Source organism: Bos mutus, chromosome 4 (assembly GCF_027580195.1).
Source record: "Bos mutus isolate GX-2022 chromosome 4, NWIPB_WYAK_1.1, whole genome shotgun sequence".
Taxonomy (NCBI): Eukaryota; Metazoa; Chordata; class Mammalia; order Artiodactyla; family Bovidae; genus Bos; species Bos mutus.
Window position 1 is genome coordinate 58253952 of NC_091620.1, and position 27148 is coordinate 58281099.

General features: G+C 39.1%; 1 protein-coding gene across 7 annotated transcripts in view; it reads left to right on the plus strand.

Moving 5' to 3' along the window:
* The first annotated feature begins 8140 nt into the window (after positions 1 to 8140).
* ANLN (anillin, actin binding protein) overlaps positions 8141 to 27148 on the plus strand; it is a 60883-nt gene continuing 41875 nt past the window's right edge. Inside the window, exons 1-5 of one of the 7 annotated variants that reach the window (XM_070369535.1) lie at positions 8141 to 8366; positions 16744 to 16897; positions 19427 to 19756; positions 23503 to 23888; positions 25022 to 25250. In XM_070369535.1, the coding sequence (XP_070225636.1) occupies positions 8349 to 8366; positions 16744 to 16897; positions 19427 to 19756; positions 23503 to 23888; positions 25022 to 25250 (1117 nt within the window). In that variant the 5' untranslated portion in view covers positions 8141 to 8348. Of the gene's footprint in view, positions 8367 to 15823; positions 16029 to 16743; positions 16898 to 19426; positions 19757 to 23502; positions 23889 to 25021; positions 25251 to 27148 lie in introns of those variants that run through there. The other 6 variants (XM_005889099.3, XM_070369531.1, XM_070369532.1 and 3 more) reach the window with 6 other exon arrangements.

Below are 27148 nucleotides of genomic sequence, written 5' to 3' on the forward strand. Positions count from 1 at the left end.
ATTTTAACAAAAGTTGATTGGATAAAGGGAACATGACTGTAGTTGGATTGACTTTTGGAAACAATACAGTATGTTAGAAAACACACAATCCGTTCTCCCTCAATTTGGAATATGAAACAGTTTCATTGATTAAATTAGAAGAGAAAAACATCTGATGTTAAGAACCCTTAAAACTGTTTATACCCTTAAAATATGATACTAACGTGCATTAATGGCAGATACTGTAAGAAATAAACTATCCCATTTAGTAAACATGTATATGACAACACTTGATGATTCTTATTTCTTCATTATAATAAATGTATAAAAGAAGTGGCCCTTCAGCCAGATAACCTGAAGTAGAGATCTTGACCTTAATCCTTCTTGCCACTGCTTTATGGTTAGATCTTGGCCTTTTTGATGCCTGTAAAAATAAGAATATTTATTTCATTGTATTATTTTGTGAATGAAATGAGAATGTGTATGAAAGTACTTTGAAAAATTAACTGTACATACGTAACATAACACGTGTCCTTACTGAGGTAAATGCTTTAGACTTTTTCTGTTTTTCTGCCCTCCATTAATTTTATCTGTGAAAAAACGATCACTATTTCCTTTGTTGAAGAAAAAGGATCTTTGAAGGAGCAAATATTGATTTACTAGGGCAGCATTTAATTTCTAGTCATCTTTGCTTCAGAGCGTTGATTCTATATTTAAATTAATATAACAAGCTGTGGTCTTTATCTAAATAACTTGGAAGATTGTGGTTTTTATTTAAATAATTACAGAAACACTTTTGATGACTTTCAGAATACTAATGTAATTAGGGCAAACTGTATAGTCTAACTACTAATAATCATGTGAACATAACATGTATTTTCTTTCCTAATTTAGCAATTAAAAAATTTTTTTAAGAAAGCAATTTTAAGGTTGCAATTTATTCAGCACTATATATATAGCTCAAGAACACATTTACATTATTATTTTGTCTTTTGTGATGAAAATAAATTAACTGAAATGTCAAGATCATAAGCAGGATTTAAAGTCAGGCAGATCTGGTTCAAATTTTTAGGTGATAGTCTTAAACCAAATAGCCTCTTTGTATCAGTTTCCCCCATCTCTAAAAATGGAATACTAGTTATCTTAAATGCATTCATTTAACAAATATCTATTGAACTCATGTGCACTCAGGGTGCTAGGTAATAGCTATAAACACAAGTCCCTGCCATTCCATTGCTTAAACACATAATTAAAATAACCCCATATAAATGGTAAGTGCAATGAAGAAAACATATCAGAATAATAGGATAGAAAGTGGCTTGGGGGCAAAGAGAAGTGGTGTGGCCACCTGATCAGGGAAGTCTTCTTTGAGGAAGTAGCACATTTAAGCTTAGACCCAATTAACAAGGAGAAGCCATGGGTAGATCTAGGAATGTCCAGAGGGTGGAAAGTTCTTGATGCAGGAAAAATTTTGGCATATTTTTATGACTAGAAGAAAGGCTTATGAGGCTGGAGACTAGTGGAAAAAAGGTAAAGTATTGTGATATTTTCACATGAGGTACATGCCGGGCTGAATGAGTCACAAGTTGGAATCAAGATGGCAGGAGAAATATCAATAACCTCAGATATGCAGATGACACCACCCTAATGGCAGAAAGCAAGGAGGAACTAAAGAGTTTCTTGATGAAGGTGAAAGAGGAGAGTGAAAAAGCTGGCTTAAAACTCAACATTCAGAAAACTAAGGCCATGGCATCTGGTCCCATCACTTCATGGCAAATAGATGGGGAAACAATGGAAACAGTGACAGACTTTATTTTCTTGGGCTCCAAAATCACTGCAGGCAGTGACTGCAGCCATGAAATTAAAAGATGCTTGCTCCTTGGAAGGAAAGCTATGAAAAACCTACACAGCGTATTGAAAAGCAGAGCCATCACGTGGCTGACAAAGGTCCATATAGTCAAAGCTGTGGTTTTTATAGCAGTCCTGTATGGACGTAAGAAGAAGGCTGAGTGCTGAAGAATTAATGTTTTTAAACTGTGGTGCTGGAGAAGACTCTTGAGAATCCCTTGGAGAGCAAGGAGACCAATCCTAAAGGAAATCAAACCAGAATATTCACTGAAGGACTGATGCTGAAGCTGAAGCTCCAATACTCTGGCCACCTGATGTGAAGAGCTGACTCATTGGAAAAGACCCTGATGCTGGGAAAGATTGAAAAGGTGGGAGGAGAAGGGGGTGACAGAAGATGAGATGTTTGGATGGCATCACTGACTTAATGGACATGAGTCTGAACAACTCTGGGAGATAGTGATGGACAGGGAAGCCTGGCATGCTTCAGTCCATGGGTTGCAAAGAGTTGGACATGACTTAGAAACTCTATAACAATTGTGATATTTGGGCCTCCCCAGGGGATGCTAGTGGTAAAGAACCTGCCTGCCAATGCAGAAGACATAAGGGATGTGGGTTTGACCCCTGGGTAATGGAGATGCCCTGGAGGAGGGCATGGCAACCCACTTCAGTATTCTTGCCTGGAGAATCCCCACAGAGAGAGGAGCCTGGTGGGCTACAGTCCATAGGGTCACAAAGAGTCGGACATGACTGAAGTGACTTAGCACACGTGTACACTGTGATATTTGGAGAATATTAGGATACTAGGTGGAGAAGGAAATGGCAACCCATTCCAGTGTTCTTGCCTGGAGAATCTCAGGAACGGGGGAGCCTGGTGGGCTGCCATCTATGGGGTTGCACAGAGTCGGACACCACTGAAGCAACTTAGCAGTAGCAGCAGCAGCAGGATACTAGGAGAGGAAGGTTAGTCCCAGATCATGTAGGGCCCTGTAGGTATGATAAAGAATTTGCATATTTTCCTACTTGCAAGAGAAGACATAAACTGGATCTACACAAGAAATTGACACTGTATAATTTACAATTTAAAAAGCTCCTAGAAAAGGGAACCCTCTTACACTGTTGGTGGGAATGCAAACTAGTACAGCCACTATGGAGAACAGTGTGGAGATTCCTTAAAAAACTGGAAATAGAACTGCCTTATGATCCAGCAATCCCACTGCTGGGCATACACACTGAGGAAACCAGAAGGGAAAGAGACACGTGTACCCCAATGTTCATCGCAGCACTGTTTATAATAGCCAGGACATGGAAGCAACCTAGATGTCCATCAGCAGATGAATGGATAAGAAAGCTGTGGTACATATACACAATGGAGTATTACTCAGCCATTAAAAAGAATACATTTGAATCAGTTCTAATGAGGTGGATGAAACTGGAGCCTATTATACAGAGTGAAGTAAGCCAGAAGGAAAAACATACAGTATACTAACGCATTTATATGGAATTTAGAAAGATGGTAACAATAACCCTGTGTAATGAGACAGCAAAAGAGACACTGATGTATAGAGAACAGTCTTATGGACTCTGTGGGAGAGGGAGAGGGTGGGAAGATTTGGGAGAATGGCATTGAAACATGTAAAATATCATGTAAGAAACAAGTTGCCAGTCCAGGTTCGATGCACGATACTGGATGCTTGGGGCTAGTGCACTGGGACGACCCAGAGGGATGGTATGGGGAGGGAGGAGGGAGGAGGGTTCAGGATGGGGAACACATGTATACCTGTGGCGGATTCATTTTGATATTTGGCAAAACTAATACAATTATGTAAAGTTTAAAAATAAAATAAAATTAGAAAAAAAAAAAAAAAATAAAAAGCTCCTACCCTTTGGATAAATTACTAAAATATGATAGTTCAGTAGGTTTGTAATAATCATGTTCCTATATACTAATAATAGTTAGTTTAAAGTACAATTAAAAATGTATAATTTTAAAAGCAATAACCACAAAGATACATGTGAATACATCAAAGAGTATAAAGATCTTTATGCAAGTACATTATATATATATTTTGGAAGATGTTAAAGTAGGCTTAAATTAATGAAGATATGTCCATGTGCACTAATAAAATGGTTTGATGTCACAAAGATGAGGTATGTAAGATTACATAATGAAAACAGTTTGATATTGGAAGAGGACTAGACAAATAGACCAGTAGAATAGAATAAAGAGCTTCTAAACAGACCTACACATACAGGTATACTACAAAAGTGGCATTACAGGTCAGTGGACAGCTAAATAAATGCTGCTAAGACATTTGGTTTTCCAGATAAAAAACAAGATCAATCCAGATAATTTAAAGACAGAATCATTAAAAAAAAAAAAAAACCACACTTTTTAGAAGAAAATATGGGAGAACATATTTACAACCTCAGGGTAGGGAAGGATTTCTTGAGACACGAAAAGTACAAACCCTATTGGAAAATATACATGTATTTAATCACATTAGTAGTAAACATTTCTGTACATCCAAGACATCCTAAAATGAAAAGACAAACCATAAACTAGGAAAAGATATTTTCCAGCCAAAAAACCAGAAAGAGTTATTTTCCTATAAAAATAGTAAACAAAATGCTTTGAATCAATAAGAAAAAGCAACCACATAGAAAAATGAGCAAAGAATATGAATTTGAAATTCACAGAAAAGGAAAACTGAAAGGCCAATAAACACACGAAATAATGTTCATTTCCACTAGTAATAGGAGAAATGTACACAAACAAGAATGATAGAAGCTAAAAAGCATCCAAGTACTAAAGAGGGGCTATAGTAGCAGACATACTTATAGAAAGGTGATTAGAATATAAATTGTTACAATCATTTTGAAGGGCAATTTATTTTTAATATCTGGCAGCAATACTGAAATATATTTTTTGAAATGATCATCTAATTCTTAAGTATATTACTCTAGAGAAAATTTTGCATGGAGACATAAGGAAACATAAAAATATTCATGGCATCATGGGGTCTTTGGAATGAAAAACTGGAAATGAGCTAAACGTCCACTAACAGGATAATGGATATATAAATTGCAAGTATATTAATAAAATAGAATTATAGCAGCGATAATGAATAAAATGCAGCTAAATCTGTTAGTGAGGATGTATCTCATAAAGAGAATATTTGGAAAAGAAACCAGTTGCAGAAATTTTACTTACAGTAAAAACAACATTTATGAAAAACTCTATATATTGATATAGATATATATGTAAATGTAATAAAAGTACATACATTTCACAGGAATGATAAACATGAAAATCAGGATAGTTTAACCCCTGGGGAGTGGAAGGTAAATGACACGAAGGAGGAATACATAGGAGACTTTCATTACAAAGGTTTTTAAGCTAGGTGGTAGTACATGGTTATCTGTTCTATTCACTAATTTTTTGTTACACTGGAAATATTTTATAGCACAGTTTTTAAAGAAGAAAGGTAGTTCTAACTATCAGGGGGTAAGAAGGTAAATAGGGAGACCTGTTAGGAGATCCGACCAATCAATCATAAAGGAAATATTCATTGGAAGGACTCATGCTGAAGCTGAAACTCCAATACTTTGGCCACCTGATGTGAAGTGACTCACTGGAAAAGACCCTGATGCTGGGAAAGATTGAGGGCAAGAGGAGAAGGGGAGGACAGAGAATGAGAAGGTTGGATGGCACCACTGATTCGATGGACATGAGTTTGAGTAAGCTCCGGGAGTTGGTGATGGACAGGGAAGCCTGATGTGCTGCAGTCCTTGGGGTCGCAAAGAGCCGGACATGACTGAGTGACTGAACTGAACTGAGACTTCAGTCTCTAGCACAGCTTCTGGCACAGAGTAGGGGTTTAACAAACTTCAGCTTTATAGGGTGGTTGCTATTATCATCATTATCAGGGTAAAGACACAGAGATTGTGAATAAACATAAACTAAACATTCTGAGTAGTTATATTGCACCACATGTTCTATTTATCTTGTTCAGTCTTTATTAGAATCCAGTTATAAAGAATCTAAGGGGCTTACCTAGTGGCTCAGTGGTAAATATCTGCCTGCACTGCAGGAGACACGAGCTCCAACCTTGGGTCGGCAAGAACCCCTACAGAAGAAAATGGCAACACACTCCAGTTGCCTGGAAAATTCCATGGACAAAGGAGCCCCATGGGCTCATGAGGTTGCAGAGTTGGACACGACTGAGCACGCAGGCACACAGGCATAAAGAATCTAAGGCTCACAGAGGTCAAAGCTGGAAGGCACAGGGCTTCATAAGTTTGTAATGACTCACTTTTCAATGCTGTGTAAACTTCCTCCTGAACCTCCAACCCTAACATACCCACCACTTTCTTGTCTAGCACTTGAAAAAAAATTCAAACATCTTTTCTCTTTGGTTCATAGCTAGCATGGGCTTCCCTAGTGGCTCAGATGGAAAAAAATCCACCTGTAACGCAGGTATTGAACCCAGGAGCCCTGGGTTCAATCCCTGGGTCAGGAAGATCCCCTGGAGAAGGGAGTGGCTACCCACTTAAGTATTCTTACCTGGAGAATCCCATGGACAGAGGAGCCTGGAGGGCTACAGTCCATATGGTCACAAAGAATCAGACACAAATGAGCGATTAACATTTTTGATTTGAAAAGAAAGTTAAAACGAAAGTCACTCAGTTGTGTCCAACTCTTTGCGACCCCATGGACTATACAGTCCACGGAATTCTTCAAGTCAAAATACTGGAGTGGGTAGCCTATCCCTTCTCCAGGAGATCTTCCCAACCCAGGAATCCAACCAGGGTCTCCTGCATTGTAGGCAGATTCTTTACCAACTGAGCTATCAGGGAAGCCACACTTTTGAGTCAGATATTAATAATTCAAAACACTTGGGTAGGACCTTATTACTTATTACAGAATACTTTTGGATTGCTCTCAGTTTTTCACCTGATCTGCCTAACAACTCTGTGAAAGGCAGGGCAGCTGATTATTTCGGTTTTACAGATGAGAAAACCAAAATCCAAAGAGGCTAAATTGGAGGTTCTTAACCAGTGACCATTACTTCATGGAATCATATCTTAAAATGCTTATGATTGAAAGGGCATTTTAAAGCTTTAATTGTATTTTCAAAGAAGTCTATGATTCCCAAAAAGATTTAAAAGATAATGAGTTAAATGATTTGCCTAAAGCCTAGGGTCACAGAGTCCTGGTGGAGTCAAGGCCCCAAGGAATTTCTTCTCATCCCACACTCAGAATTCTTTCCATTACTACATACAGTACCACAATTCAACTTACAGATATTACTCGTGAAATACTTTTTGTAATGTTTACTGACTGCTGAGATAGAAACCTTATTAAATAGACTGAAATTCTTACTTGGGAGTAATGGTTTTGGCCTGTTCAACTGTTGGGCAGCCATTCATAAGTCTACACAGTGTTACAGATGAACAAGTCACATCCTGTTTGTTGTCTTTATAACAAGTCCTAGTACAGACTTGTTAAATAAGGTATGAATCCAATACAGTAACTATAAAACGTATTTTTCATTTCTCAATAAAGAATAGTCATGAGACCTAGCTATGATCCAGTGGTGGAAAGTCGACTATGAGCCGAGAATGGGATTTTCATTTCTCCAGGATCAGTTACTTAAAGTGTTAGTGTCTCCCTTCTCTTACCTGTAAAAGAAAGGATCAAAATGGGTAGCTTGTCAGCTCTAACTTTGCATGCAGTTTGATGGGGTTAAAATAAAAAGGGCCAACAGGAGTTTTGTGTATAAGCATTAACAGGTCTGTTAAAGTTAACCTTATTTTCCCAGTGATAAAGGCCAGTGCCCAAGGCGGCTCACTGGTCATTAGTGCCAAGTGTCTGGGGGCTCACCAGACCTGCGCCTCAAGAAGGCCAAGACTGAGTCCACCTTGGCGTGAATCAGGAGCTGGAGAGCATATGAACATAAAGCTATGTAAGTTCAAAGGTCCAGTGGGATTCCAAGCAGAAGGGCCCTTAATCCTAGATTTAGGAATGAAGGAAAGCAGGAACGCCCAGGCACAGGAGTGTGAAGGGATCTGCTTAAACAGGGTGGGGTGTGCGAGCGTTGCGGGTGGGGCTTTGAGCCAGGAGGCAGTTGATGCACTGGAGAGCCGCACCTACCGCTGCATCCCCGCCGGCCCGGGGCCAGGCTATCACTAAGCCGGCAAAGCCACTCTTGGGAACCTCCCAGCCACGTGATCTAGCCTCGAGGCCACGTGATCTAGCGCCAGGGCCAGGAGAGGCGTGCCCTGCCCCCTGCACCCCCCACGCATGCGCGCGGGTCCGGGCGCTGAAATTCAAATTTGAACCGCCGCTGCAGGCCGAGTCGGACTTCGGAGGCAGTGGGGAAGAGGAGAGGAGCTTGGGGGAGTTCCCACCACCTTCTTGTTTTCTTCAAGTGACACACTGAGACGGCACTCACTTTTCTTTTTCTGAATTTGAACCACCGTTTTGGCCGTCTCGTAATCGACACGCGAAGTCCGGGGCGATGGACCCGTTTACCGAGGTGAGAAAACTTGCGGGCAGAGCCAGCCATGACGGCTCCCACCCCCCACCCTCCCTTCCTACTTTCTGTCAACCTCCCGGCCCAGTGGCCGGAGAGCGCGTGCGCGCGCGTGCGCAGAGTTGGCGTGCGAGAGTCCAGCTTGGAGCTGGGAGGGTGCGGCGGGTTCCCTCTTCTCTGTGGCAGTAGTTTGTCCGCGGTTTTCTTGGTCTTATCCTGCAGATAAAGCTCTGCGGGGAAAGTTTTGAGTCTGTCCTCAGTAGCAGTAGTGAAAAGACCTCCTGTCAGCCCCGGTTATACGCCCCTCTGGAGTGGATTCTGGGTCTTCGAAGGGTGCTGTGGGGGCCTGACGAAACAGAGCCCCTTCGAAGTGAAAGCCGGGATATTGCAGGGTGGAGTCGGTGGCCAACTGACTCAGTGCAGTGTGTGCAGCCGCCGCCTGGAAATGAAATGGAATGCGGTTTGCGGGGTTCCTGTGACTCGCAAAGGAGCCGTGCGTTTAATAGTCTCTCAGTTGTGTCCGACTCTTTGCCACCCTGTGGTCTGTCCATGGAATTTTCCAGGCAAGAATACTGGAGTGAGTTGCCATTCCCTTCTCCACTCCATACATTTAAGAATGCAGTGAACGAAATGACAGCAAAGTGTTACAATAAGCCTGTGCTTGAAACCGTTGCATCCGTTCCTATGAAGTCAATAGTTCTCTTCAGTTTCTATTGCTTACCTAACTAGCAAAGAAGATTCATACCTGAGGTTGACACTAATTGAAAGGAAAATTGCTAGCCGAATATGTTCAAGTCAAAAGTTACAGCCCACGACTTAAAAAAAAAAAAGGAAGAAACCTGTTTTGGGTATGTTTATGGGGCATAACATTAGAGCAGGACTTAACTCGTCTTTTGTTCTTTGGAAATTAAATATTAATTACATCATTACTGTGTCGATTATTTGTCTAGCTTTGACTTTTGTTTCGAATGTACGTTGACCCACTCAGGAATTTCGTGTGGCCAGTTGTCCACTACCTTTTCTTCACGGACAGTTCCTCTTTTTTTACGGTGTTGTGCAAGTGTCAAATTGTTACTTTTTGAGTTGTTGCAAAGTGGGTCTAAAAATTTCTCTACACTAGATAGAAAAGCTTGAGTGGGGAATATTAATACTCTCTCTCTTAATATATATATATTTTTTGAGATGTAGTTACAATTCTGTTAGGTCTAAGATATTAAAAGTTTCAGCAGTTAGAATTTGCTGCTGCTGCTGCTAAGTCGCTTCAGGCGTGTCCGACTCTGTGTGACCCCATAGACGGCAGCCCACCAGGCTCCCCCGTCCCTGGGATTCTCCAGGCAAGAACACTGGAGTGGGTTGCCATTTCCTTCTCCAATTAGAGTTTACTTGTATTCAAACACAACAGTATTTGTTTCCAAATTCTCAATCATCTCAGGGATACACAAAAATTTGTTAACCTTAAATATTCTAACAGAAAAATCCTGAGCACATTTTTGTATTAGCTTTAGGGAATAGAGCTGGTGGTTCACCACGGATTTTTCACTTACATTGAAATTAAAAAGGATATATGATGTTACAACTAAAAATAGGATTCCTTAAAATATTAGCCCTTCCTGTTCTCAATAGCTTTATGTTTCTAAGTAACTGACAAAAACAAAGCATTTTGAAAGTTGGCTGAAAATTGCACTTCATTTTACTTAAAAATGTTATTCTGAAGCTAGTACAAATCTCAGTTGAAAGAAACTTTTATTTGAAAGAAACTTTTCATTTTAGAGTGCAGCTCAGAAATATGTGTGGTTTAGTGTGTGTGTTTTATATTTTGAGAAGTTAGACCGATTGCTGTTGGAATCAACAGCTTTGACATCTTTTCCTTAATTGGGAGTGAGTGAACTATTTGAAATGGTTCCAAAGATTAGGTGCTTAATTATAGCATTCATAACATTTTTGTACAGTGAAGCTAACTGTTCCTTGTCTGAAAAAGAAAATTGAAAGTCAGTTAAAATGACTTTCTCAGCCGGAGTTCCTTATCAGAACCATAGAACACAGAAAATTATTTGAGAGAAACTATTTTTCTCAGTTTTCCCAGAAGTGATTTTTTTTCTCCCCAAAGTGATTCTTAACCATGCCATTCTGTAGGCATAGGGGAGATGTTAATTCATTATATTAATGCCAGGGCCTTAAGGATTAATTCTCCTGGTAACTCTTGTTGAGAAAGGCTGTGCTGTGCTCGGTCGCGTCTGACTTTGTGACCCCATGGACAACCATCCTAAACTCTTGTTTCCTCAGACAAGGCTGTTGTGCAGTGGTTCCCCTCCGTGTTGTCACTGGTGCTGTTTGGCTCACTTTCTGTCTTCCCGCCTGTTCTGCCAGGCAAACTTTGTTTTGACCTCCGGCTCACAGTTTGATTCCCCTTCTTCAGAGGGGACATCACCTTTCACAGTACACATCTCACTTGCATTTATATGTACCTGTTGAACATGTTTTCTCTTAGAATGTAAGCTTTGTGAAGGTAGGAAATTGTTCAGAGAGATGTTTCTGTAACATCAAGCACAATCCAATAACGGTCTGCTGAATTGATGTGAAAGAGAGCCGTTCAGTGTAAATTGCTTTACAGACAAATAATTAAATAAAGCAGTAACTGTTAGAACATTTTAGCAATATTCTTTTCTTGTAGGAAATCTCAAGTATAATGCATCCATTGCCCAGTAACACGTGGCCATGTTGTTTTACTGTATCTGCCTCTAATCCCTCTCACTGAAATATTTGGAAGCAAATTCTAGAAGGCATATAATTTTATACATAAATACATAGGTATTCATCACTGAACACTAAAGACTTTTTAAAAAATCATACTTCTATTATCACACCTAAAAAATAAACAGCAGTTCCTTAAAATCGTCAAGCATGGTCAGTGTTCAGCTGTTCCTAAGTGTCTCATGATTTTGCAATCTGAATCAGCATTTAGACAGAGTCCACAGGACCATGTGTTCCTGATGTTCTTCATGGACCAACCAGAGATAAAGAAAGAATCCATCTTGATTTATGGATAAGCTAGCAGTTAAGGCACATGTTTATTATTATGATCAGCTAATAGCATTAAAAAGTTAATGTTGATCATATGAATTTGCTTAGTTCTACTGATGATAAGTTTTTAAAAGAACAATTGGATTTAGTCAAGCTATAGTTTTGTTTTTTTTTTTTCTTTCTTTCTTTTTTTTTTTCGAAGGTGCTCGCCTCTCTCTTACCTCTCAACTTGTTATCTTTATCCTTCCTGGGCCTAGTTAATAACTCTTGCTCTTCAGGTCCTAATTGAGATGGCACCTCCTTGCCTGACTTCTCAGGCTGGGCAGATACTTCCCTGTGCTCCCAGCAAACTCTGAGCTGTCCTTCCTCCCAACCTGATAGTGTAGAGCAATTTTTCTGTCATGGTCTATATGCTCCTCCAGACTGAGTGAGAGGAAGGTGGCAAGACCACCCCTGGCCTCAGCCCCTAAATGATACCTAGAACAGAAGAAGCTGCTGCTCCACAGATTTCTGTTCAACGAAAAAGTTTGTTTTAACAAGTTGCATCCTTCTTCTTCCAACCCAGGAGTCCCATTTCCCAGCAGCAACCGCAGGGCCCGCTGGGAGACAGGGGGAGGGGACTTGGTGACCTCTAGGTGCTGAGCCCTGCAGGCCTCTCAACAGAAAAGATGAGGAAGGAAAGGGGTAGTGAGAGATCTTAGGATTCTCAGCAGAACATATCACCCGGCAATCTTCTTCACCAGATTCTGCCTCCTGCCTCGGACTCAGCCTCCCCTCTAGGAGGCCGCCGCAAACTCCACATCAGACTTCAGAATTCCCCACCAAGGTGACCTCTGGCTTCCCGAGGCGACCCTCCTGACCTCGGACCCCCCCCCCCCCCCACCTCCCCTCTAAGCCTCGACCCCCTTCCCTTCAGCCTTCTCCCTCAAGCTCCACCTCCTTTCCTCTTAGCCTCCTCCCTCAACCCCAACCTTTTCCAGCCTCTGCCCTCAGCCTGGACCTCCTCCTCTCTGCCTCAGCCTCCTCCTCTCAGCCTCCTCCCTCAGCCTTTCCCAAACGCCTCCCAAGCTATAGTTTTTAGCAAAGCAGTTAAGAGTCCAGACTCTGGAGCCTGGTTCTTGATCTTGCCTTGCTACTCGTTAGCTGTGTGACCTATGGCTTGTTATTTAACCCCTACCTGAATTTTTTCATCTCTAAAACAGTAGTAAAAACAGAATTTCAACAAATCATCTTTGAAGATGGAATGAGTTAGTGTATGCCGACACTGAAAGTACTTGAAGTCCTGTCTAAGCGCTAGTGATTGTTGTACTTGTTGCTTGCTGTGCTTAGTCATTCAGCCATATTCGACTCTTTGTGACCCCATGGGCTGTAGCCCATCCGATGCCTCAGTCCATGGGGTTTTTCAGGCAAGAAATACTGGAGTGGGCTACCATTTCATTCTCCAGGGGATCTTCCAGACCTAGGGATCAAACCCATTGTCTCCTGTGTCTCCTGCATTGCAGGCAGATTCTTTATCCATTGAACTATCTGGGAAGTTCTTTTTGTATTTGTTGTTAGATGGATTTAAAACCATAAACTTATTACTTATAATGTCAGTATTAGCATTTTAGTCTGAAGATCTACTGATGGTGATGGTCACCTCAGGTTAGCATAGGAAATCCACAGCTAGTTGTGTCAAGTCAGAACTTTCCATGTAGGAACTTTAAAAAAGAAAAAGCTACAGTTAAAATATATGAAACCTTTTTTTCTTGTGATGTAAATTGACAAACATGCTATCACTGTTTTGGATAGAGTTTCTTTAATTTTCCACAATTAAGTGAACTCTTTATGATGACCAGGGAAGGAATGCTTCTAGAACATTTTGAAAATAATAAACTGTTATTGAGTCTACTTTGTTTAAGAAGGTAGGAAATCAGTAATATCTCCCAGAAAAAAATTCTGTCAGAAATGGTTTGAGGGATGTGGAGCAGAAATTGCTTAAGGACTATGCACTTCAGTTTTTTAGATCCCTTCATGTGGAGTATCTTATTTCCTGATTGTTAGTAATTGCACTGTTTAATTTTTTTTAATGCCTCTATTATTTGAAGGAGGAGGTGTGATATTTAAAGGAAGTGAGTGAAGTCAAGTCGCTCAGTCATGTCCGACTCTTTGCGACTTCACTTCACTCACTTCCTTCAAATATCACACCTCCTCCTTCAAATAATAGAGGCATTAAAAAAAATTAAACAGTGCAATTACTAACAATCAGGAAATAAGATACTCCACATGAAGGGATCTAAAATAACTGAAGTGTATAGTCCTTAAGCAATTTCTGCCCCACATCCCTCAAACCATTTCTGACAGAATTTTTTTCCCTTGAAGGAGGAGGTGTGATATTTGAAGGAATGTACCTTATAAATAAAAAAAAAAACTCTTAAATTCCTGATATACTATTATAAGAAAGAGTAACTTACATTTATGTAGCTGTTGACTTTATGTATTTTAGATATATCACTTCTTTTACATTAAAATCTTTGGTATCTATAAGTTTTATATTACAGATTAGGGAACTTTTTTGCTTATCTACTTTGTTTTAATCTTGAAATTTTTGAATCTAATGTAACAATAGAACACTTTGTGTATATTTGAATTGCAAAACCTCATTTTTTTTGACCCATTGCTCATAGTAACTGAAAATATACTGACTCATAAGTATTCTAACTGACCAGAATGGAATGTGGGTGTGTCCATAAATGAACATATTTAAGCTAGTTTTGTATCTTAGGAATGATATATTTTATTGTGATTAATGATTTATTTTATTTAATTTGTATAATACTGTCACTTTTGAGTTTGTTGAAGACCTTAAAGGATAAAGGTTTTGTGTTTTGGAAGGCATTTGGCTCATAAATTATTCTTTCAGTGACATAGCATTTAGATTTAGTGTTACTTCTTTCAATGAGAGATCATTCCTAAGATAAGCTCATGCTTGTTTTTCATATTCAAAGGGACTTAAAAAATGATTATTCTGTCTTAATTAAGCAATTAAAAAGGTTAGATTAAATTAAATTCCTTAGTCTGCAATAATTACTTTATCTGTGTTTGCAGGACAGTGTATACTCCAGCCAGTAATTTGCATGCCTTCTCTGGTTGTGTTCAAAGAGAATGAATTGTTTTACAGGGTTTTGTGTTTGTTATACTACATTGATTTCAATAGGAGCATATTTTGGGGTTTGAAAAGTGTCATATTCATGATTCTATGGAATACTAAGAATTCAACTTAAAACTGTTTTATTATATATAGATATTTAATTAAATAAAACATAAAAATATTTAGGTTGATTTTTCTCTTAGGAAGGATCTTATGTTTTCAAAGGACTATTAAGTCAGTTATCTCTTGCTGTTTACCATCACCCCAAATCTTAGTGGCTGTATTAGTTTTGCTGCTATAAAAAATTACTACAGATTTGCTAGCTTAATGTCATACATGTTATCTTTGGTAGGTCAGAAGTCTGTTGGGTTTTGCTGGGTTCAGATCAAGGTGTTAGCAGGATTGTGTTTTTTTTTGAGGATTTGGGGACATCTGTTTCCTCGCCTTGTTTAGCTGATAGAGGCCCCCTGCTTTTTTTGGCTTGCAACCCCCTTTCTCCATCTTCAGTGCCCCCAGTTCCATCATTCTGACCTCTGCTTCCCTTGTCACATCTTCTCTGACTCTGACCTTCTGGTCTTCTCCCTCATAAGGACAGTTGCGATTACATTGTGCCTAGTCAGTCAGTCATGTCTGACTCTTTGCAACCCCATGGACTGTAGCCTGCCAGGCGTCTCTGTCCATGGGGATTCTCCAGGCAAGAATACTGGAGAGGGAGGGTTGCCTCCTCCAGAGGATCTTCCCAACCCAGGGATCGAACCCAGGTCTCCCGCATTGCAGGCAGATTCTTTACCATCTGAGCCACCAGGGAAGCCCAAGAATACTGGAGTGGGTAGCCTATCCCTTCTCCAAGGGAACTTCCCGACCCAGGAATCAACCTGGGGTCTCCTGCCTTGAGGGCAGATTTCTTTACCAGCTGAGCTACCAAGGAGGCCCTGTGATTACATTGGGCCCACTCAGAAAATCCAAGATAATCATTAAGGTCATTAATTGAATCACATCAGTAAAGTCCCTTTTGCCATGTAAGGTAACATATAGGTTCACAGGATTAGGATAATAAACAACTTTCAGATCAGATCAGATCAGTCGCTCTTTGCAACCCCATGAATTGCAGCATGCCAGGCCTCCCTGTCCATCACCAACTCCCGGAGTTCACTCAGACTCACGTCCATCGTTCCAGCCATCTCATCCTCTGTCGTCCCCTTCTCCTCCTGCCCCCAATCCCTCCCAGCATCAGAGTCTTCTCCAGTGAGTCAACTCTTCGCATGAGGTGGCCAAGGTACTGGAGTTTCAGCTTTAGCATCATTCCTTCCAAAGAAATCCCAGGGCTGCTCTCCTTCAGAATGGACTGGTTGGATCTCCTTGCAGTCCAAGGGACTCTCAAGAGTCTTCTCCAACACCACAGTTCAAAAGCATCAATTCTTCGGCGCTCAGGCTTCTTCACAGTCCAACTCTCACATCCATACATGACCACAGGAAAAACCATAACCTTGACTAGACGAACCTTTGTTGGCAAGGTAATGTCTCTGCTTTTGAATATGCTATCTGGGTTGGTCATAAACAACTTAAGGCAACTGTTATTCTGCCTACCATAGTGATTAAAACAACCACCATGTTATTTCCCATGACTCAGTGGCTTAGCATTTGGGCTCTGCTGAGCTGGACTTCTGGTGTCCCCTGGGATTATACAGAAGTCTGCAGTCATATAGAAATTTCTGGGACTGGATGGTCTAAAATGGTCTTCCTCCCAAGTCTGGTGGTTGATGCTGGCTGTCAGCTGGGCCATGTGTCTAGCAGGCTTAACCGGGGCCTCTTCACAGGAAGACAGTGTTCCAAGAGAGTGAGAACAGAAACCTCAAGACCTCTTGAGCCCTGGGATTGGAAGTCACGTACACAGTATCACTTCTGCCGTGTTTTAACAGTCAAAGTGAATCATAAAGCCAGCCTGATTCCAGTACCTTTTGAGGGAAACAGAAAAAAATCTGTGGCCATTTAAAATCTCATGCAATGAACTTAACACATTTCATTTCCCCTTTAATGGTCATATTATATCTAATCAAATTTTGACATGACGGTGCTCATTTGGTGAATATTAATTACTGAGAATTTGACTTTTGAAATGTATTTAACTGTTATTATACATGTTTGATGACAGTTAGTGATTTGAGGAGGCATCTGAAGTTTTGTGAACCTTTGACTAAACTTATGCTTTAATGCTGTGGTGTATCGTAGAAACTGCTTGAGCGAACCCGTGCCAGACGAGAGAATCTTCAGAGGAAAATGGCTGAGCGGCCCATCCCAGCAGCAAGGTCTCTGACTCATGCCAAGCGGATCAGGGAGCCACTTTCGGAAGCAAGTAACCAGCAGCCCCTATCTGATGGCGAAGGTAATAGGCTTTGTGGGGAAAAGTAAAATTTGCAGTTTTCAAAATGCAAATAAGTGCCAAACACTTTATTGTTCCTGCAGAAGACCAAGGTCTTTGGGAGACAAATGGAATAGCCTCCAGGGGAAAGATAAACCTTTTATTGTATTCCAGGCCTATTATATTAGGCCTGGAACCTATCAGGCGAGAGCAAAATTTCTAACAAATATTTCAGATTAACTGGTTGAACTTTATTTTCCTCATTCCAAAAGTATCATTAAAACCTCTAAGGGAAGAATACTGTGGGAGCAGTGGAGCACTTACACTGGCCATAGTGTTGAGTTTCTCTACTCCTCTTACATAAACAGGGCAACAAAAGGCAGGCCTGCCTGCGGATGCTTGAAATATCATGAGTCTTTTCATCCTCTGTCTGCTGAACAATGTCCCTCAGGCTGGGCACAAAGTATAGGTTGTTAATCTACAGATTTACTGAAATTAAATAGAAACAAAATTAACCACCAACACCCCCATCCACCCCAAGAAGAACTTCCTTGGTGGCTCAGTGGTAAAGAATCCTTTTGCCAATGCAGTAGATGTGGGTTCAGTCCCCAGGTTGGGAATATCCCTTGGAAAAGGAAATGGCAACCTACTCTAGTATTCTTGCCTGGAGAATCCCATGGACAGAGGAGTTTGCAGGCTATAGTTCATGGGGTCACAAAGAGTTGGACACAGTATAGCAACTAAAACAAACAACAACTCCTGCAACAAACTCAAATGCACCTGGAAACTTTATTATTCTTTCCTAAATCCTGGCGTCCTCAGCCTGTATCAGTCAGCTGGTTTAATCTTTTGGAATAATCTGGAGATGATAATGTTCCTTAGTAGACATTTAAAATGCACATAGAAAAAGAATATTAAAGAGGGCAAAACCAGTATTACAAAAGAGATGAGGGCATAGTGCTGGCTCCCAACTATTTTGTAAGCTAACCATAGAATGAGAATTTCTTTTGTATGTTAATACATTTTGAAGGGAGGGAATACCGTATATATTACATGGGAAAACAGAGATCTAGCTCTAGTCTAGGATCTTTCCACTGTGGCACAGCTTTATGCATTCAGATATTGAGTAGTATGTACTTGAAAACTAGTGGTTAGAACTGTATTTTGATGCTTAAATGGAAATATTTACTGTTTCATATAAGAAATGTAAACTTGAAGCATTCTGTATTTTCAGATAGTGAAGCATGTTAAATAGGAACACTTCCAAAAAAGGATTAGATTAGTTCATTTAAAATATACCCTTAAGTGAGTTGCAGAAGATTGGATATTCCTTATGCTGTATATTACATCCCATGGCTTATTTATTTTATACCTGGAGGCTTTTTAACCTCTTTATCCTCTTCCCCTATATCACCCACCATTCCACCCCCACCAAGTAACACATATAATTAAAATCTGTGTGTGATTTATAAGAGCTACTTTCCTTTTTGTGAGAAAAACTGAACATGTGGGAAGCATCATCTCCCAATGAAAAGAGAGTTTAAAGAAGTATAAATGCCACCAACACCAGTCATACTTCAGTTAAGAGACATTTTTTTTCTCAGGCTGGTAGTTTACTGGTTTTTTCCCTGACCCACAGCCTCCTTCTCTCCTTTTCCATCATCATCGAAAGTTTCATGATGTATTATTTAATTAGATTGATATTTATGAGGGCAATCATGACTTCCCACTAATGATACTTCAGTTACTGCCAGAATAAGAACACTTGATTAGACAGACAGTGAAACTGACCTCAAATGGAATTTACATTCTTACCTTTTAAAGGATTAGTTTTATAGGAGGTATAGTAGAACTCATTCATAGGTAAAAATTATATTCCTTGTGTTTGGATAGTTCCTTTTTCTTTTAGGACTTTTTAATTAGTTTTATAGGTGTTCATAGAGGTTTAAAATGTAAAATGTTGTTAAACACTTGACTTGATGAATTTGCTTGGTACTGGTCAGATAATTCAGTCAGTCTTTTGGTTCTCTGCCTCCTAAACCTCAAGCCAGGTGTCCTTCTACTCTTGTTTACTGTTCATGAAAAATTGTTTTTAAAAGCAGAAAGCTTGTTTTTACCCTTAGCTCAGGTGTGTCATGTTAAGCAGGTAACTCGATTTCTCTGGACTTGATTTTTCTTATTTAAAAATGTGGTAACTGGACTGTATGATCTTTAAAATCCCTTAGGACATTTGCTTTGCTTATTCTGTGTGCATACTTTTTATTTCCTAGTGTCTGAAGACCACAAAGAACATTATACATAAATCTTGAGGATGTTATTTGAAGATTTTTTCATTCAGGTTTTTTTAAACTGCTAAATTATATGCTTGCTTAAACATAAATCTCTAATGTCAGATTTCCAAGTTACTGAAAAATGTAGAATTTTACATATTTCTTCTTGTGAATGAAATCATTTAAAGGAACAGAGAGACTAGTGTTTTATTCATTTGTACCTATGTTTTTTTCATGCCATGCAAAATTACAGAACTTTTAATTTTTTGTCCTTTTAACCTAGAGAAATCTTGCACAAAACCATCACCATCCAAAAAACGCTGTTCTGACAACACTGAAGTAGAAGTTTCTGACGTGGAAAATGAAAAGCCAGTTGAGTCAACGTCTGCAAAACCTTGTTCTCCAAGGCCTGTGTCCCCTCAGGCTCAGCCACAGATGTCTCAGGCACCCGCTGGTGTCAGTGACTCCTTGGCTGCCCCAGCCTCAGCACCACTGCTGGGTGTGAGGAGTGGGCCGAACTCAAGACTGGGAGCAGCTGCAGCCTCTTCAGTCAGAACACGAATGCAAAAGCTGGCTGAGCAGCGGCGTTGTTGGGATAGTGACGATGTGACAGGTGTGCACTCTTGTGGACCGTGGGGTCCTTAAATCTGTTTCAGTGCAATTCAACTTGGTAGGTTAAAAATTTTATGTATCAGTTAACACATGAAAGGTAAATGCTTTTGATCTATGTCCTGAGTATCCATTGCTTGCTAATGGTTTATATATCAATATATATTTATCGGGTGTGTTCTCATTGAAGTAAACGAGATGAGGTTCTTAGACTGGTTCACAAAACCTTGATCTTATAAAGGAACTATCTTATATTTGCAATGAAAACACTAAAGGATAAACTGTACTCTTGGCATTATCAGCCTTGCTGACCTTCAGTTCTGTATTCAAGAAATCCTGTTTCATGGATTCACTGAATAAACCTGAGTGACTAAGGTATGCAATGCTGTTCATAGGGGAAAAAGAAAATTTCAAAAAATATTTATCGAGTACCTGCAAAACATGTAATCATGCTAAGGTGCTGGAGACTATAGATGAAGCGACCTGATCTTGCATTTCATGGGCCCGTAATCTGATGGAGAGCTTATCTCTTACCTTATTGCGAAAAAAGCCTTGGAATGGCTTACAAAAATGAGTGTGCATGCTCAGTAGTGTGTAACTTTTTGCGACCCCATGGACTGTAGCCCACCAGGCTACTCTGTTCATGGTCTCTTTCAGGCAAGAATACTGAAGTGGGTTGCCATTCCATCCTCCAGGGGATCTTCTCTACCCAGGGAGGAGGAAACGCAAACCTGACTTTTGCATTTCATGGGCCCGTAATCTGATGGAGAGCTTATCTCCTACCTTGTTACGAAAGAAGCCTTGGGATGACTTACAAAAATACCTATGTTAAAAATTTGAAAAATGAGAAAAATCAATATGAAGAGAAGAAAAAACAAAGTGAAAGGTAAAGTTAGTTTACTAGATACAGGCCTTAAGGTCCTCCTCACTTCCTAGAGATGGTTCTGAACTCACTAGCAGCTGATGCAGAGAGGTGAAACACTATTAGTTACATGATAATGTTTATAGAACAGAAGAAACAGAGTCATGGTTGGCATTAAGACCTGAGAGAACTTTCCTCTCTGGGTCCTAAAGATACTTTTGTAGGAGCTAGCAAAGGTGTAAGGTTTCTCAGGGTAGGCAGACAGCTGGCTTCTGGCTCAGTTCAGTAGAAGCAGTGCCGAAGTGAACCAGCCCAGTGCAAGCGGACAGTCCATGGTGACTAAGCCTTATCCAAGGAAGCTTTGGCTTTCAAATATTGTAGGAGAGGAGACTGAGTTCAAAGAGGCTAAGACACCTGCCCACAGTCAGTGCTAAAATGCAAACACTAGGAGTTTGAGTTTGGGGCTCAACTTTTATGTCCTGCCTGATGTCTATGGGTTACACACCCGTATTCCACTGATACTCCACACTGTCAGTTATACCTATTGATTTTAGTAGCGGGTGGGGCTAACCATCCTGCTTTTAGTATGTCTGAGGAAGCTAGCCAGTTAATGTGCCCGAATAGAAAGATGTCCCATTCTATTTTGTAGAAAATATCTATGGGCAGCAGAGTGCAGATTTTCCTTTCAGAAAAAAGAAAAAGAGTTGTGATGTAATACTTGATCAGAAGAACAATCAAGGCCCTAAGCATTCTTAGGAGAAACTGTTGCAACAGTGATCTTGAATATTTTGAAAGCAAATATTAACAAATGCCTACCTCAGTCTTGAAAATAAACCTCCTTAAGGCATCATAGCTCGTCTTAATTTTAAGCATTGAAAGTTGTTAATAAAGTGTTTGTGATGAATGATTTAGTGAGTGGTATTCAAGACTGTGGCCATATGCCAATTAAAGGTTTGAGGAATAATAAAGTATAATTTATCTGAAGCTGTTGTTTCTGATAGAGAATAGAAGAGTGAGGGGTCTATTAAGTCCATTTCTAAAGCATGACAGTAAAACTATCATCTGTTTAGAAGACAGTGCATAGTCTGAGGAAAATGATAAAGGTATGCAAAAAAGTATTATAGGGAAGGTGGTGGTCAGGGAAGCTTTTCTGGAGGCGACAAAGGCAATTAACCTGGACTTTGAAGGGCAGCTGGCTTCAGACAGTAGAGATATTCTAGGCAGGAGCAACAGAACATATATATTAATAAACAGCACAGAGGTATCATGAACACAGTATGTGTATAAAGAGTAGGCATTCTGGTATACCATTCATGTAGTATAAAAGCAAGAGATAAAATTCAAAGAAAGCAGCAGGGTCCATAGCATTTGGAATTTAATCAGAAGGTGATGGGGAGGTACTGAGAGTTTAGGTAGGCAAATGCTTTAGAAAGATCACTAGGCATCTGAATTGAGGAGAGATTGAAGAGGGCAGAGATTTGAAGCAGGAAGACCAGTTAAAAGATTAATATTGTGATTCAGGCATAATGATGAAGGCCCATGAAAGTAAAGAGGCTAGATTTGAGAGATTTAGCAGAAAGAATCTGTGGGACCTAATGACCAGGTGGTGGATGGTAAGGGAAAAGGGAGGAAGAGGCGTGATAAAGAGGACTGTGTTTGAAGCAGTTTCAACGTTAGATATATTATTTGAGGTGCAAATGGGATAGTCAAATGTAGGTAGTTGGTAGTTAGAAGGAGACCATGAAGGATAGGCTGCAAAGGCAGAACTAGTAGAGGATGATGTCACATATGGAAATTCAAGGCCTGCCAAATGTGTAGGCATTGGGTGAAAATACCAAAAGCAACTTGAGTGCAGCTGTGTATGCAGAAGTCAGATTGAAGTGAATTGAGTGGTGAGTGAATTTAGTGCAGGGAAAGAGGGACAGTAACTAAAAGCGGGTGTATGTTGATGAGAGGATGATTGGTTTTAGCTTTAAGATGAGAGAGAATTGAGCATATTAATGTGTAGAAAACAAAGTTTGTAGAGAGGAAGAAGTGGTTATTTGGAGCAAGATCCCTGAGAAGGTTTAAGAGGAGTAGAATTGAGAATTCAGGCAGATGTATAAGCTTTGGACAGTAGGAGGGCTATCTGTTCTGTTGACAGAATTTGTGGAATAGGAAGTGCCATGAGCTTTGCCGTATATGCTTTATGCATACAGACCTTTTGTGGTTAAGTATTGGCGTATTTGAGATTTATTTCCAAATGAAGTAACTGTGCAGAAAAACATATTAGTCTAGCCCTGTGCTATTGGTATTAGATATGGTATGGTATTGGTATTGGATATGATATTGTGCTATTGGTGTTGGATATGGTATGATATCCAATATAGTACTGGATATGGTATTCAATATCATAAACAAGAGTCATATGTCGCTTTTTAAATTTAAATTAATTAAAATGAAATAAAGTTTCTTATTGCTCTTACCGCAATTCAAGTGCTCACTAGCCACAGTGGCTAGTTGTTACTGTATTAGATGGCATGAATATAGAACATCTCAATCATTGCAGAAAGTTCTATTGTATAGCACTAACCTAGTACATTCTAAAAACAAGTATGTTGAATATGTAATCTTAATTTGTGCAGTGTTATAACATCATTAATTAATCCTAAAAATATAACCTCAATGTATGATGTTTTATAGATTTCATAATCTATCAAATGATTGGAAAACTAAGTAACAAAGTATTTCTTTTTTAATTTGGGTCAAGTATCTGATTTGAAAATATATTGTCAAATTTAAGCAGTTTGGTAGTTTCATGTGTATTAGAAAAGCTTTTTTTTTTTGGAGTGATCCCTTTATTACATACACATATAGCTCATGGACTTTAACTTTCAAAACATTTTCAGATGATATACCTGAAAGCTCACCCATCTCAGCAATGCCATCAGAGGAAAAGGCTGCCTCCCCTCCCAAACCATCCCTTTCAGATGCCTCAGCAACTCCAGTTGGGAGAAGGGGCCGACTGGCCAACCTTGCTGCAACTATTTGTTCCTGGGAAGATGATGTAAAAACCTCATCTGCAAAGCAAAACAGTGTGCAAGAACAGCCTGGTACCACTTGTTTATCCAAATTTTCCTCTGCAAGTGGAGCATCTGCTAGGATCAATAGCAGCAGTGTTAAGCAGGAAGCTACATGCTGTTCCCAAAGGGATGGCGATGCCTCTTTGAATAAAGCCTCATCCTCAAGTGCTGTGGGTGCATCTTTGATTAACGTTGCGATTTCTAGCCCTGGGGTAAGTAAATATAATTTTGGTATTTGGTAACCTTTTTGTTTGTTGTTATAAGAAATAATCTATGTTATATATATATATATATATATATATATATATCTGTCTGTAGGTATGTATTTTATAACATATATAGAGGATGTTTATGTATTTTTAGAGTATTTCATAGAAAGTAAAAAATCATAAATTTGATATTCTGACCCAAGTTATCAATTAACAACTAAATTATACAAATTTAATGTACTTCCAAAATATGTGCTTTTGAATGATGGAGCCTCTTCTTACTCATCACGAGAGCCTGAAAATTACCTTCTCTATTAAAATGCTCTATGTATGTGTATAAATACAAGAAAGACATCAAATATCGCTGAAAGCTAGTAGCTGTAGTTACCTCCAGAAGGCAGTTGTCAAGGGTGGGTATGATTTTTTCACTGATACCCTTTTGAAGTATTTGAAAGATTACCCTGCCCATGTGTTATCTCAATGGTTTTTAAAAATAACATGAAAAAAACAAAAACGAAAAAAAAAAATGTTGTGTTTCTGAGCATTATCTTTAAGTGTAGAGCTCAGTTTTAGAATGACACCTGCATTCAATCCCAGCCCTGCCACAAAATTAGAAGTGTGGCTTTGGAGAAGTTACTTAATCTTGTGAGACTATTTTTCCATTTGTAAAATGGGAAAGAAAAGGTTGTGGGAGGATTAAATGAGATAATGTTCATAAAGCACTTAGTATGGTACTTCACACATAGTAAGTAGTACTTATAATTCGCCTTTAAGTACATGATACATGATTTAATTAAAATACAAATATATATGTATTTGGCCAATACAGTTAATATTCATAAGGGTACTAGTATGATGATACAAAAGAAATTGTTTTTTAAAATAGTGAGTAACCCTCTCCCTTGTACTAAATTACCCATCAGAATATTATGTAGACTAAACTACATAATTTGAATAATCACATTTTCTAAGTTAATTTTTTTCAAACCTTTCAAATTAATTTGATCTATTAGAGAGCAAGAAACTTGTTTACATGAGTGTACAAAAAGGCTATCAAGAATATAGGATTTGAATTATTTTGTTGTAGAAATATCTTTAACTATTGTGTTGTTATTTACCCTGTTATCATGTTTCAGAAAGCTACTTCTTCCCCAGTGAAATCTTCTACAACATCCATCACCAGTGCTAAAAATTGTAAGGTCCAAAATCCTGAACTACTTCAAAAAACCTCTGTTAGTCCTCTGAAAACAGAAGTATCAAAACCAGTTGAGAAGTCAGCTGTATCCCGTACAGTTCGGCCCAAGGAAGAATTAAACAGAGAAATTTGTCTGTGGTCTCAACCTAAGGACAAATCTGCAACACCAGGTTACATATTTTGAAAAAATCTAAAGTACTGCTGACTGTTTTCAGGGTGTCTGTTCTTAGCATTTTAAAAATCCAGTTGTGAATATTATAGTGTTGGTTTACCAGGGCAAATGCCTGAATGCATCAGTGAGATTTCTTCAAAGTCAACTTTAATTGAGCGAATGAATATTTGTTATTGTAGATTAGCCCAGTTACTGGTCAAAGAGTTTAACTTGTTACATTTTAACAGTTTAAGCATTTTTTTTTTCTCGAATGACCATGCTAGATACTTTCTTCTATACCTAAAAATCACATTTTAAGGATATAATGCAGAAACATTCTTATAACCAAGTGTGCAGAGCAGTGTGTCTCAAACTGCACTATGACACATCCCTAGTAGCAAAGGGAAGAGAATATGTATACAGATGACTCCACTCTCATTAAATTTATATGTGTGTATACTGTACGTGAATATATACATAGGAAAATTCAGTTTTCCTATAGTAAATTGATGCTCCAGGAAGTTCATATTTATCTTGTGTATACTTCTGGTATACCCCCACCTGATTGAGAAACACAGGACTAAAAATTATCTCTCAAATATATGGTAATATAGTTTACTTACGGCTATATTCTTTTTCATTAGAACTGCTTTTTGTATTAATTCTCAATTTTAACTTCTTAAAAATATAGTATCTCCAGAAACAATAGTTCATCATAAAAGAGAAGTCATACAGAGATAAGAGTGGGGAATCCATTAGTTACAGGATAAGTAGAATCTAGCAGTCAGTTTCCAGATGAGCTGAAATGAGAAACAATAGCAAAATCCCCATGTGAAATTAGACTATGACTCCCAGTATCCTAAAGACTTATGGCATAGATAAGAATGACATAAATAAGAAGTATTCTTGGGAAGTCTCTGCTGATGCATTCGTTGGTTAGGACTTGTTCTTTCACTGCTATCATGGGTCAAATTCTGCCTTTTACTTGTTTTTGCAAATAAAGTTTTATTGGAACACAGCCACACCCATTTACTGTCTGTGGCTGCTTTCATGCTTCCGTGCAGGATTGAGTAGTTGTGGAATGTGCGATGGCCATATGGCCTGCAGAGCCCAGAATATTTACTCTTGGGCTACCTATGGGAAAATGTTTACCACCTCCTTTTATGTAGTACAACCCTAGCATTGTTGTAGTGGAAGTGATACATAGTCCACTTGTATTTTAAATGTATTTCATACTATTTAAAATAAGTACTAAGACTTGGTGAAATCAAGACATACTTTGATAAACTAAATTATCCTTAATTATCATTTTTTAAAAAGGATTTAATCACTGGATTTTCATGTTATACTTCCTAAAATAAAATAAAATAAATTGGACTGTAGAGATATTAGTAATTGAGTTATCATGGCCAGGATACTTGGTGTTTGCTGCTGCTAAGTCGCTTCAGTCGTGTCCGACTCTGTGCGACCCCATAGACTGCAGCCCACCAGGCTCCCCCATCCCTGGGATTCTCCAGGCAAGAACACTGGAGTGGGTTGCCATTTCCTTCTCCAATGCATGGAAGTGAAAAGTAAAAGTAAAGTCGCTCAGTCGTGTCCGACTCCCAGTGACCCCATGGACTGCAGCCTACCAGACTCCGCCGTCCGTGGGATTTTCCAGGCAAGAGTACTGGAGTGGGGTGCCATTGCCTTCTCCACTTGGTGTTTAGGGCATATCATTAATGCACATACAGTCAATTTCCAATTATTTAGGTTCTGACTAAGTAGTTTAAGGGTTTTCTAATCCCCTCTGTCCTCTCACTCTACCTTTTAAAATTTTTTTTGTGTTTTTTAAAGTATTAAATCCTATAAAGCAAATTTTGGGATATAGAACTAAATAGTATGGTTAAAAAAAGTATTTTTAAGTTTTTTGAACTA